Raw genomic sequence first — 14,048 nt, 5'->3', positions numbered from 1 at the left:
TCGATTACTGGGCACCTAGATTCTAGTTTTTGGTCATTATAAGTAATGATATAATAAATGTTGATGTATATTTATCCCTTTAAACAGTTTTTTTTTTCTTCGTGTTTTCTTGGTAAATACCCAGAAGTGGGATAACTGGATCATATAGAATTTCTATTTATAATTTTTTGGAGGAATCCACATACTGGTTACCATAATGGCTCTACAAATTTACATTCTTACGAATGTAAATTTACATATACACGCAGTGTATAAGGTTTCCATCTCTTTACATCCTCTCTAGCATTTGTTGTTTCTTGTCTTTTGTGTTCTCGTGCATTTGAGGGAATATCTCATTATTTTTATTTGTATTTCTCTAATAATGTAAAATGAATTATCTTTTTATGTGGCCATTGAAAATCTATATATATGTTCTCTGGAGAAGTGTCTATTTAGATCCTCTGCCAATTATTTGATTAGGTTGTTTTTTATTGTTGAATTTAATGAATTTTTTGTATGTTTTGGATATATTTTGAATATTAGCCTCTTGTTGGAATTATTATATGCAAATACTGTCTACCATTCAGTAGGATTGCTTAGATGTAAGATTCTTCCACTGTGCAGAAACTTTTTAGATAGATATAGTCCCATTTGTTTATTTTTTTCTTTGCTTTCCTTGTCATTGAGTTGTTGGTGAGTCCTGATTCACATCTCCAAGACTGCTGTCAAGGAGCATACCACGTGTTTTCTTGTATGTAATTTATGTTTCAGGTCTGACGTTCAACAACAAACAGTTGATTTTTTTTCTTGTTCAAGTTATGATTTTTCCCTGTATTTGGAATGACCAGTATGTTTGGGATTTGTTTTTTGTTTTTGTTTTAGTTTTTTCCCCCTTCAATTATGGACATTATGGCTATTTTGTTAGGAGATGACGCTAGATCCTATTTACATTTTCTGTTCTAGTAGCAGCCATCTTTTTAGCTTTAGCAGACAGGTTCTACTTTACATTTGTGTGTTGTGGTTATACCAACACTTTAACTATCAGAATATTTCTGATACTATCTGGTCAGCTTAAATTATATATTGTCAGTTGGGGTTTCAGTGCTCTCCACTGGTACCACCTAAGAGTGGAGGGGAACTTTCCAAGATCAGGCTGTGTGTTGGCTTTAGGAGGGATAAGTGATTCTCTAGCTCAAGGAAGGATCACTTCTTGGACTGAGTATTATTAGAGGGATCTTCACACTGCCCATGCTGCCTCGTCAATCACTGTTTCTAGGTAGAGAAGCAAAGTTGCCAGTCCAGTGTGGAAAGAGATTGTTTCTGTGACCACTTGTCACCAACACTTCCATTTGATTGTTCTCTTGGGTTGCCATTTTTTCCCCTGATGTTATTAACAGGACTCCCATTTGATATGCTATATAAATGAGTCTGGGGAGAACACCTACTGTTTCTAGGTTGTGGTCAACAGAAACTAGGCCTCCACTGATTTCAACTATTGCTTGGGGAGTGACTGTGTTCGTACTCAGGACCTCAGGTCTCTAGCCAGTGTTCCTTCCTCTTTCAGCCTTTCAAAGTATTCTTTCAGTTGCTTCTTGCTTAATTCCAGTTTGTATCTGTACTCAGTGTGGTATATAATGATATTTAAACTTTTGGCTTTCTTCAAAATGAGTAAGAAAGACTATGAATCAGCAAGACTTGGAGCGATCTTCTGTGAAAACAAGGGTACTGTGGTTTGAACCAAAGAATGTGTTACTGTATTATAACTATTTAACACAGTACAGTAGAAAATTTAATAAAAGAAAATTTTAATACCTGGTACCTCCCAGGTGCTTTTCAGCTGAATGTCAGCCCTGCTTTAAATGAAGTTCAACAGGTTTCTCTTCTGCAGAAAACCTTGACTTTGCTAATATTTATTGTTCCTTTCTTGGAAGAAATATAGCAGTCATAGCTTACCCAATTTATCTGTCTATAGAAGTGAAATATTTTTGTAGTTTTTTTTGGCACTAGCATCTCATGAAAAACTTTGTGTAGAACAGACATTTTTATCAACATAAACACCTACCTCATCCAGTTTTGTACTTAATGTAATCATTTAATTAAAAAGTTATTTTTGAAAACATTAAGGATGATTTAATTCTACTTTGATTTAAACACACCTGATAAAATACTTCAATATATTTAAACCATCCTTTCAACTATTTCAGGAAATAAGATTTAGACATATGGCAAAAGAAAGTGCTTATTGTGTTGTGTTAAAAATTTGTTGTCTAATAATGTTGACTTTTTCTAATGGTAGTATTTGCATTTTCAATATTTTCTCTTTCAGCTTTAAGGGACAATAGAATTGAACTGGTTCGAGCTTCCTGGCATGAATTGAGTATCAGCGTCAGCGATGTATCTCTTTCTGATGAAGGACAATACACCTGTTCTTTATTTACAATGCCTGTCAAAACTTCCAAAGCCTATCTTACTGTTCTGGGTAAGTGCAAGGAACTAACACTATGTAATCACAACCCAGAAAGATGCATTTGCTACCACAACATGATTCACTAACAAATACACATTTTGAGAATCAGCTTAATTGATGTAGTTTATTTCGTTCTCTTATGTTATCACAAAAGGTATTTAAAACATCACCTGCTTTCCCCATTTTATAAATAGACAAAGGGGAGTATAAAGTTTTGTATTACTGCCCAAGATCACACAACTCTTGTTTCTTAGCCGGCAGATTTCTTGTTTCTCAACTAAATCAAATCATCTATATATTTTACATCTGGTGGTCTTTTCATAAAAAGTGATAGGATAATGAACATAATGATTTCAATAAGTCTATAGGGTGCTCCTCCATTTTATATCAGTCACCTGATGGGAGCCTTCTCTAAAATCTTGTGGCTTTTAAATATGACCCCTGTGTGCATGTTAGTGCCATTTAAATGACCCTGACATTTCTGTCTTCTTGCCTTTAAACTCTGTAGTTTGCTAGACTCCTAAATGAAATACATAATGTCACTTGTGTATGCAGCTTGTACCTTCTTTATGCTTTTATTCTCTAAATATTGGGCCATTTTCCCAAAGGTTAAAGTGACACAAAAAGCAATACATTCATAGATATTCTGAGGAAATAAAGTTGCAGCTCACAGCTCTCTGTGATTCCACAGACGTCAGTAGCCCAATCAGCTGAAATTGCTGCAGTTCATTGAAACACACCTGTGTACTGAACAAGTTAGAGGAATTTAAAGATTGATTTTTTTTCATATTCTTTTTTTGCCCCTGGCTTGCCTTCCTTTTTTGATAGATAAAAGCATAACATTGCATTTAAGGGAACTAATGCATGCTGCTGTTCTTTGGGGTGGGACTATTAAAGTTAATCCAGCTAGTGAATTGGTTTTGTGCATAGGATATGAAATATGTTTCTTCACAAGTCCCACTGGGACTATTTTATAAAAATCTTCAAAAATTTGCCATTAAGAACACAATATACCCACTAAAATGGAGTATTTCAGGATAACAGCTGCCTAAGGTTAATGTATTGTTCTGTGGAGAGTCACATTGAGAATCCAAAAATAGGCAGCTGGCTGATTTCAATTTACTAGTGATGGTGTGACATAATTTTTTTTAAAGAAGTAAAATGAGTGAAGTTGAACAGAAAATAAAACGAAACACCTAGCCAGTAATTCACAGTAGGTTGATCTGCCATTCATCTTTGTTGATTTTGTTCTTGGCTTAATTTATATTTCTTTCATTAGTATTTTCCAATATTCTTGCTTTTTATTCTTTTCAAACTGAATTAAATAGTGTAATCAAGGAACTTTCAGTCTATACTTATTACTGCAAAATTTTGAAGACATTTTAATAACTCTCTACCATGACAACAAAATATTATTGCCCAAGAAATGTGTAATTTTCTAGTATTTAAATTTCCAATGTACTGTCTCTGCATATTACTTATCTGTTTATTTATTGATGATTTGGATTAGAAAGGATAATAAGTGGTTAGCATTAAAAATAATACTTATCATGCTCCTCAAAACTACAATTGCATTTCTAATAGAAACAACATCTAGAGACATTCTTTACTTAATCTGAATTAAAAAAATTAGTATAGTTGCAATTATTGAAGAATCTTTTATTCCAAAATGCCTTTTCTTGAACAAAGTACACAGGAGGTAAGATGCATATTTTTACGCTTTAGGAATTGTAAAATCAGGAATAAAAAGTATCATTTTTCTTAAATTTATAATTTGCTAGAACAAGAAAATGTGCTTTGTGGACTTCTTCCTTCCAGCAAACAATCTACCTTCTTAAACCCCTGGCAAATCTTAAAATATAGTTAGTTGTTGTTTTTTAGATTTTCAAGTATATTTCTGGGGGTAAGTTTAATTTAGACAAGTACTTTGAACAAAATGCATTTTAAATTTTCTCTGGATACAAACGTATCTTAAACAGTTTATTATTATGTAGTAGTTAATTATTTTTTATTATATTTATTATCAGTTAATCACCTAGTTTAGTATTGTTTGTGAAAGTAATAGTCATAAGAATAAATTTACCATTGAGAATCATGGTTGCTTCATACATTTGCTTAAATTTCAGGTGTTCCAGAGAAGCCTCAAATTAGCGGGTTTTCATCACCAGTCATGGAGGGAGACTTGATGCAGCTTACTTGTAAAACATCTGGCAGTAAACCTGCAGCTGATATAAGATGGTTCAAAAATGATAAGGAAATTAAAGGTAAAAAAATGGAAAAATATCCACAAATCAAAACAATGTGTTGAAACCATTATGACATCTTAAATATGGGGCATTTGACATTTTATTTTTCAATTCACAGTCACCTTGTTTATGTGTAATTTCAAACAGATTTACCCACTTCTTAGTTTCTGAAATTTTAATGGTATAATCTCTGTGAGTTCTATTTTCTCCTATGCAACATAGATCTAAAAATAATATATACTTCACGGGATAGACTAGAAATGAATTAATATATGAAAAATACTTAGATTTGTACACTTAACAATAGTGTATACTGCATGTTAGATTTCACTTCAAAACTTATCTATAATATATAATCTGTAGTATACATTAAAGATATTTTAAGCTATAGAAAGAGAAGCTCTGAATTATTTCTTCAACTGGCTGGTTTCTGGAATTACAATGTTCTGAGATAAAAATGGCTAAACATCAGTAAATTAAATTCCTAATGTTCTCAACAAGGGGTAAAAACATTTATCTGTAAAAGTACATAAAATTTTAAATTTATGCATCATTCTGTTATTTCATGCATCGAATGCAACACACACACACACACACACACACACCACTCACACATTCTTTTAAAGGGGAATTCTCATTTCTATTTTAATTGTTCTTAGTTTATATTGTCCTGGAAACAGGAATTTGTCTGTAATTTATCCCCAATCACTACCTTTATTTCAGAACTTCATGTAAGTATATTTTATTGAACAAAATTTGGAGAAATATAAACCCACAAGACACAACTTAGTCATTTTGATATTCTAAATTAAACTTTCACTATATAACCTGGGCTTATATCTTGCCAGGATTTAGTAATATCCATTCTAATTCTGCCTTTAGGTTATATTTTTTGGGGCATGTTAGGATTGGTAGGATCTTTCCTAAATGGACCCTCTATATAGTTTCCAGACTTATCTTTCTATGACAAGGATCTCTTCCAGCCACATTTTCCGCTTAAGCACACCTGATGTATAGCTCTAACCTAAAGGATAAGTTTAAAATATACTTTCTTGTGGCCTGAAAGGATGCACCAGGCAGTGAATTCTTATACATCACATATGTCCTTCTGTGTGATGCTCTTTTAAGTATTCCTCTTCAATGTGTTTTTACATGAATCCACTCCTTAATTCTGATGTAATTACTTAGTTAGCTGGTTAATTAGTTCCTCTCAATTTCTTAGCATTTTACCTGAGATTCAAGTGCTTGTTTCTCTTGTATCATCAAGGAAGTCAGAGACTAACAAATTATGTATTTCATTAATATTGATTGACTGTTTTTTAATATTATAGTCTATGAGAAACCCTTAATATACTCATATTTTTATAAAATGTCTTATTATTTTGACAAACGTAGCACATGCTTTGAATGCCAAACAAATTTAGTCATACATTACGTAGGGTGGAATATTCAGCTATATATAAAAACATAAAAACTTTGATATTATAAACCATATTTTAAAATCATCTGAATCAATACCAAAACAAAAATTAAGGCAAAATCATATACGCAATCAGCATGGATGTGGTTTCATGCTCTATTCACAAGTAGTAAAATATCCTGTTTTTCCTGTGCTCTCCAATGTGTGGTCATTGATAGAACATTTATTATCACTATAATTACATTTATCTACATAGCTATTTGTAGATAGCTTTTCTTTTGCATGTTTGTATAGTTTGTATTTACAACCAGATGGTGAACTTCCTAAATGGTATAAAGTTAAGTTTTACAAGTATATATGCATATATGTTAAATGCAGTGCTCTATACTCATGGCGCATTTGTTACTGCTGCTGACCTCTGAGTATGTTAAGTTAGAGTTCACTTTAAAATCCCTTCTCACTGAAGACAATATCCCCTCCATATCATGCATTACTTTGCCTTTTCAGAGATCAAATATGACTTCCCATTAGCCATTCTACTATCTTTACTGTAACATTACTTTGTACTCTTATTATTTTATTAAGTATTTTTAATTGAGGTAAAATTAGTTTACAACACTGTATGTGATTCAGAGGCATAGGATCCCATATGCTCAGATAAAAAGACAGCAATTTGAAAGAAGGCTAATCAATTTTAATTAGTAATAAATTATTAGTATTGCAATGACTCCCAATTACTCAACATTCTATGGGGCTTGAGTTAAGATCCAAATGGAGAAAACAAGAACCTTGACGTGGAAATGTTTAAGAAATTTTGGGAGAAAAGACTCAGGGAAGATGGCATTAGTGGAAGCTCCATACTCCCCTGCAAAGAGAATGACTGGGAGAAATCCAGATGTGCCCTGGACCTGGAGAATCCCTTCCTGTGGGGCAAAAGGGGTGCCTCTTGGACATCAGGGCGCATTGCTGATGTGTACAACAAAGGTTACACCGAAGAAACTCAAGTCTGGGGAAACAAAAGTATGTATGGAAGAGAAGCTTCTGCGCTAAAACTGCAGGGCAAAACTGCTTGTTGTGAATCTAATCATGGAAGATTAGATTTATGGACACAGGTGTTGGAGTGAGCCAGGTAAACAGGGCCTCATGCCAGGAAGACAGTGAGGAAGACAAAGCTCAGAAAGATGTGACTGCCCCCACCTACTTCCCCTAAGGAAAGGCCAATATGGGTGCTGAGGAGATACAGTGAAGTCACACTTAAATATGCCAGGGACCACTAAAAGCTCAGCCCACAATCTGCAGAGAGCTGAGCCTGAAATTCAGAGAGGGGGGCTAGCAGCAGTAACACAGGCACAAGCCATACCCATATTCACTAAGTTTACTAGCAATGGGCCCCTATAGGGACCTTCCCTACCCAAAAAAAGCCCCGATAAAGAATTGTTCTCTCTGTCACACAGCACCATCTACCGGAAAACTGGAAAAGTGCTATATATATATATATATATATATATATATATATATATATATGAAGTATATATATGAGATATATATCTCATATATATACCTCAATATATACCTCTCTATATATTTATATATATATATAAAAATAATGGGAAGAAGGAAAAAATTGCAACAAATGAAAACTTGACCCCTTGGGAACTGAGAGAACAGATCTCTAGAACCCAACCACAAGCCATGGTACATAATTTCTTCCTATCAGATACAGAGTTCAAAATTGCCATGAAAAAGATATTCATTGAAAAGAAAGAAAACATAGGAAAGCTATTTAAAAATATCTAAGAAAGTGCAGAAAAATGAATATATGTCCTGAGAAATAAAATTAACAACAGAATATTAAAACTTAAGCCTAAAAAAAGAAAATAATAGAGATGCAGAATGTAAAAAAAACTAATAGAGGAGATTAAAAATTCTGAAGAAAACTGGAAGTAGAATAGTACAAAATGAACATTGAATCTGTGACCTCAGAGATGATAATGCGCAAAAATCCAGGTGGAATAAGAAAAAGAAATATGAATTTTAAAAAAATGAAGAATCACTTTGAGAATTGTCTACTCCATGAGGAAAGACAATATAAGAATAATGGGTATCTAATAACAGACAAAGAATACACTTCAAACTTTATGACCCAACTCTGTACTACTATAAAATAATCTCAGTAAAATCATATTTCTCCTTTAATTCCCCATCGCCAAGATTTCATATTGGAAAATAAGTAAGAGGAGACTGGTCTTTATGGGACCAACAAGTTATTGTATAGGCCCACTAACTTACGAGCCCGTCAATCAGTGAACTGTTTATACCCAGAGAATAACCTTTATGTTTTTAAGTAGGTGCTCTCATGCTTCTATCACTTGGTTTCTTTCACTTGGCAATGGTCAGGAGAACCTTAAAATAACCTCTTCGCATTTTTTAAGAGAAAGTTTAGTGAACCTTAGTGCCATTAACCAAAGGTATGAACTTTCACTTGTAACCTCTTCTAAGAAGGTTTTATATTATGTGCATTAGGCTGAATCAAAAAGATTACATCATTTAATTGAAAAAATATAGAAAGTATTACCTGACTCTCAGCCTGATGACTGGGTAGTCACTATATTTGTGTAGATTATATTGCTTCTTTTTTCCAGTAAAGATGGAAAGGTTTTTTCTATGCTTTCCTTAAAAAGTTTTAGTTCAGGCCCAAAAGATGATAAAAGAGGAATTTTTTTCAAGGCCATGCACTATAGTAAACTCAGAAGGAAATAAAAATATTCATTTCTGAGAGCTCTATAAGCAGTAGGCAAGTGTTACTCCCTTGAAACATCTATGATGATGCAATTTTCTAGTCATCAACAATTTATTTTGTGGAATCCTGTAGCATTCAGCACATGTAAGAAAAATCAACCTGTCTCTCATCTCTATTGTGAAAATGAATCATTTGCATCAGTAAAACATCTGTGTTGAAAATTAGCTTCCGGAATATGTTACAATGTTTCTCTGTACCATGTACTACCATAGTTTTGTTGATTATCTTTCAACAGGTTATCTTGTTTTCTGAGCAACATATCATCTTAAAATTCTAATTACCCACTAGGATATTCACAAGGTTCAATATAATTCACATTCATAAAAGAAAGGATAATTTAGAATTTTTGTTTGATTCTCTCTTTCTTCTTTTTACCATTTTTTTCTTTTTTCTTCAAGTCTTTCTCTTCCTCATATCTCCCTTTTCTCTAGAGACATTCTTAGTTTTTTTAGTTCTTTATGATTTTCGTACTCAGAATCCAGGACAGTGTTTCATATATCAGCCATTTGTAATGTTTGTTTTGAATTAATTAAAATAATAGTCAGTTAAAGTATTTCTTTCATTCCAGTAAGTAGATTTACTCCATGTTGATGTGTATAATTTAGGGGTAGTTGTCAATAGGCCATCATTTTTCTATGTAGTGGTTCTCTTTTGTAAATCATCTTATCATTCTCCTGAATAAGTGGGGATGTCGTTAGTCTAATCTCTGAATATATGAGAACACAAAAGCTGGAGATCAATGACCAAAAGTTGGGAACTAGATGCAGTAAACATAAATAAATAATTTTTATTCTTCCCGGTGCAGATCTATTATTTTGTTTGTTTGTTTTTTTCCATTTTCTTGACTACTATGGCTTATCACTTTGTTCTTTTACTAAGATATGTATTTACTCTAATCCCCTGTGTCCTTCCCTCCCAACCCACCCCCTTTTGCTGCAAGCCTCAATTCTATGGTCAGCTTGCAATAACATATTTTTAAATGTTTTTAAAATAAATAATTTAATGCACAGTAAAATCAAATACTTTATGTGTTTTATGCAAAGGGATTCTTTTCTGAAAATATCATTGTTCATTTGAAGTGAAAGTTTAAGAAAATGAAATAGTTTTTATCCTCAACTCTATTGAAGCTCTTGTTATAATGATATCTTAACCTAGCCTATCATTTTGATTTCTAATCCACTAAAATTGCTCTCTTTATCAGCTACTTTAGACTTGAAAATTTTCAAATTAAGTGAAAATGTTATTAAACCTCTTTTCTACAGGGAACAAATAATCCCTAAGTGTACTATTTAATGCTAAATCTGAATCATGCACAATAAGTTTAAATATTGATAAGAGAATTCACATCTTGAGAAATGTATTCTCATTCATGCTGAAATAGAATCCTCATCCAAGTGAAAAGCATTTATCTCCATGTAAATTTCACTGCAAATATATATATTTAAAATTTCAAGCTATTCAGATCATTGTCCTTTTCTTTACCAAAGATGACAACCTTCTCATCTTTAGTGGTTTAAATGTTCATCTTACTTTTTTCATGTTATAAATCATAGTTCATGCACATTGTACTTTCTTTTGACATAACCAGGTAATTGTGAATTTGCTCTTCGCAGCCATATTTGTGGTTGAGAATTAAAATTATCTTTTAGCAAAACTTAAATCTTAAGAAGGGAGACTAGTATTGTAAAATGACCAGATTTTTCAAATAGAATGTAAAAATCCTCTTGCACTAAGGGAATAAAGACATTGTGCCCTGATTTTTTTTATACTTCTATATATAACTTTTGAAAGGTTTTTAGACTCAGTCAAATTGTTACTTGCTCAAATACAAATAAATTAAATGTTAAATTAATATTTAATTAATAATTGATAAAAATTGTGAGGTGCTTCCAGTATGTGTCGAAAGTAAATAAAACCTGTTACATTTTGAAAGAGAATGTCAGATAATTTTAGAGGCTACATTTTATTTTCAGATGTAAAATATTTAAAAGAAGAAGATGCAAATCGCAAGACGTTCACCGTCAGCAGCACGCTGGATTTCCGAGTGGACCGCAGCGATGACGGCGTGGCAGTCATCTGCAAAGTAGACCATGAATCCCTCAATGCCACCCCTCAGGTGGCGATGCAGGTGCTAGAAATTCACTGTAAGTAAACGCTACTCCCTCGCCCTGTATCTCCTCTCCCAATCCCTTCCTCTACATTTAAAATAATTTCAAAATTACCTGAGGTTACATCAAATATGGAGCCAAATCTTAAACAAAGAACTAAAACTGCGTTTATTAATATTGATCACCTTCAAAAGAAAGTAGTCCTTGCCTGAATATCATCTACACGGCGGAAAAAATAATACAGGCAATATCATAAGGTTAAAATGCCTAATTACCTTCAAGTCAGAGATTTGATGTATTTATATGCATGCTGGTGATGGTGAAAGAGTGGTAATTTTGGCAGAATCTTTGATGTCTGGGAATCTGAGAAGGCCTTTGAAGACTATTATTGTATATTTTTACATGTAGAGGTGGCTTCCCATCTGTGCTTTTAAGGTTAATCTATTTTTTTTAATCTTCTAAATGAGATATACCAAGTCTATATTAATGCAGGGATGTATCCATTGTTTTCTAAACCAACCTCATCATTTATAAATGATAAAATCATGTTAATTGGATAACTTCTATAGACAAGGGGCAGTGTTAAATGCTTTGCTAGAATTACCTTATTCTCGTGTGATTGCATGTTACAGTGTCAGAACAATAGCCTGATGAGGAATTTCTCTCCTTAGTCACAATTTGCAGGTAAAGACACTGAAAATTATGTTGATTTAGTCACTTGGCCAAGCTCACATAACTTTCAATGGTGGACTTGTAATAATGGCATTTTTTAATAGGTAACCAGGTCCTTGAAGTATAGTAGGTAATCTGGAATTAATTATCAAAATGAAAATGAATTAACTGAAACATATTAAGATAAAACAGAAAAGAGCAGAACAACTTCAATTATAGGAAAGTATTTGTTTGTTTTCATTGTCTGCGATATAGGTATAGCTTAAATTTAGATTTTGTGCATGATGCAAAATTAATTAAATCCCAAAAAGTTAACTCTAAGTACTGTTCTTCTTCATGTGTCTCATTTTATTATGTTCTCATTAATTTATCCCATGAGAACTTATTTAGTGCCTGCTATATAACAGACATTATTTGGGGCATAAGATTATGTAAGAGAGCAATATAATTATGATTTTAAATTATTGTTCATATGTTTTAATTATTTTTAATTTATTACTTAAATTTTTATAATTTTAAAAATCTCTTATCTGGGTATTCTCATGTTTTCATTGAAGCTGATTATTAGATTAGATTAGAGCCAAAACAGAAATTATTTCCAAATTTCAATATTTATCTACATTGAGAGTTTGGGACCATTACTGATACTCTTTGAGCTTTGACTATAAACTAGAAAAGTAATTCCAGTTAGTACAAATTACACAACTCAAGTCAAGTACATGGCTTTCAATAAAAGTCAGTTGCCTTTTGTTTTAGTTAATTCTGACTGCTATAATAAAAAGGCTGGATGACTCATTGTAGGCATTTGTTTTTCATAGCTCTGCAGATACGTAGAGCAGGTACATTCAATGTCTGGTGAAAGCCTATGTCTTGGCTCATGGATGGATGGATGAATGGACGTCTTTTCTCCATGTCCACACATGGTTACATGGCCTAAGGGAGCTCTCTGGGATTTTGTTTGTAAGGGCACTAATCCTAATTGACTTTCCAAAAGTCCAACTTTCTAAAACTATCACTGAGGATTAGGTTTCAACATGTGAAGAAAGGAGGGGGCACTAACATGCAGTCTCCAGTACCTTCCCTTTTCTATTTCTTCTTATTGATATTTCATCAATATGTCTTTCAAAACATGGAATGTTATATAATTTGACATGTTGAGAGAGCCCAAACCAATAGTCTTAACTTAAATTTTTTTCACTTACATACAGATTCAAGCAAAACTATTTAAAAATATTTGATTACTAATTTAACTGTAATTTTCAAAATATAATAGAAATTAATTCATAAGGAAAGTTGGAATCACCATCCAAAGGTCACCAGAAACCTATCATTAGTACTGCAAAATTAGGCTTATTTAGTTTTTTTTTTTTTAAAGATTTATTTCTTTATTTATACAAGCACTGGGTACAGTCAGAAGCGCATGAGGGTGAGAGAATTCACCAGAGCCAGAGCGGAGAACAGAACAGGCAGACTGACCAAATACACTGCTGAGGGGAGCAGCGGGCGGCAGGAGAGGTCTGCGTGCCATGTGGGACCCTTGCCAGTGGCCGGGGATCAAATTGGCGCTGCAGAGTCTACGGGCAGCTTCCCAACCCAGCGCTAACGGCTGTGCCACCGGGGAGGCCCAGGCTTATTTAGTTTTTTGAAGGAGAAACCATGCCAGGTGAATCCCTGCGTATAAGTAAGCAAGTTAGGAGAAACTTGTTATAGAATGTGCTTTCCCAAATATTTTAAAGAGATTTCTGGATTAGATGATATCAGGATTGGTGGCAATCCAATGATGTCTATGTTGGTAGCTTTTACCTAGAAAGCACAAATATTAAAACAGCACTACATTTGCTATTATGAAGCTGCAGTAGTGAATAATGCTAATTGTTTTGGCTGCTGAGTATACTGGTCTCTCTTGTTTCACACCTGTCCTGGAATAGACTTGCCTTTGTCTTATTCCACACCGCAGTAACAGAGTGACTTTATCAGATTATTGTTTAGAATTCTAGAGAGTGTTTTTGTTTGTTGAGAATATTTCAGCATAGCTGTCATTATCAGTTATTAGCTGCCAAAGGCATTTCATCTTCTTGGGAATCCAGAATGGGACTCTTCTATTTTCTGGATTTTTTTAAAACTTTTTAAAAATATTTATTTATTTATGCATACAAGAACTGGGGTACAGACCAAAGTTGCAGGGGTGAGAGGATTCACCAGAGTGGAAAACAGAACAGGCAGATTAATTGAAATACACTGCCAAGGGGAGCAGCAGGGCGAGACAGGAGAGGTCTGCTGTGCCATGTGGGTAGCTTGCTGGCCGGCCGGGGATCAAAGTTGTGCTGCAGAGGCTTCGGATAGCTTCACAGTGATG

The 14,048-nt window shown here is 33.4% G+C and overlaps 1 protein-coding gene across 4 annotated transcripts in view; it reads left to right on the top strand.

Moving 5' to 3' along the window:
* The window catches only part of CADM2 (cell adhesion molecule 2), a 249,974-nt gene that overhangs the window by 114,103 nt on the left and 121,823 nt on the right, over positions 1–14,048 (top strand). For all 4 annotated transcript variants that reach the window (XM_054700700.1, XM_054700699.1, XM_037525697.2 and 1 more), the window contains 3 exons: positions 2,306–2,458; positions 4,573–4,710; positions 10,886–11,056. In XM_054700700.1, coding sequence (XP_054556675.1) covers positions 2,419–2,458; positions 4,573–4,710; positions 10,886–11,056 — 349 coding nt within the window. In that variant the 5' untranslated portion in view covers positions 2,306–2,418. The remainder of the gene's footprint in view (positions 1–2,305; positions 2,459–4,572; positions 4,711–10,885; positions 11,057–14,048) is intronic.

The sequence above is a fragment of the Talpa occidentalis genome, unplaced genomic scaffold (assembly GCF_014898055.3).
Source record: "Talpa occidentalis isolate TD23 unplaced genomic scaffold, MPIMG_talOcc4v2.1 talOcc4.4, whole genome shotgun sequence".
NCBI lineage: Eukaryota > Metazoa > Chordata > Mammalia > Eulipotyphla > Talpidae > Talpa > Talpa occidentalis.
The sequence above is the reverse complement of the archived record's forward strand: the minus strand, read 5'-3'. Positions and strand labels throughout refer to the sequence as shown.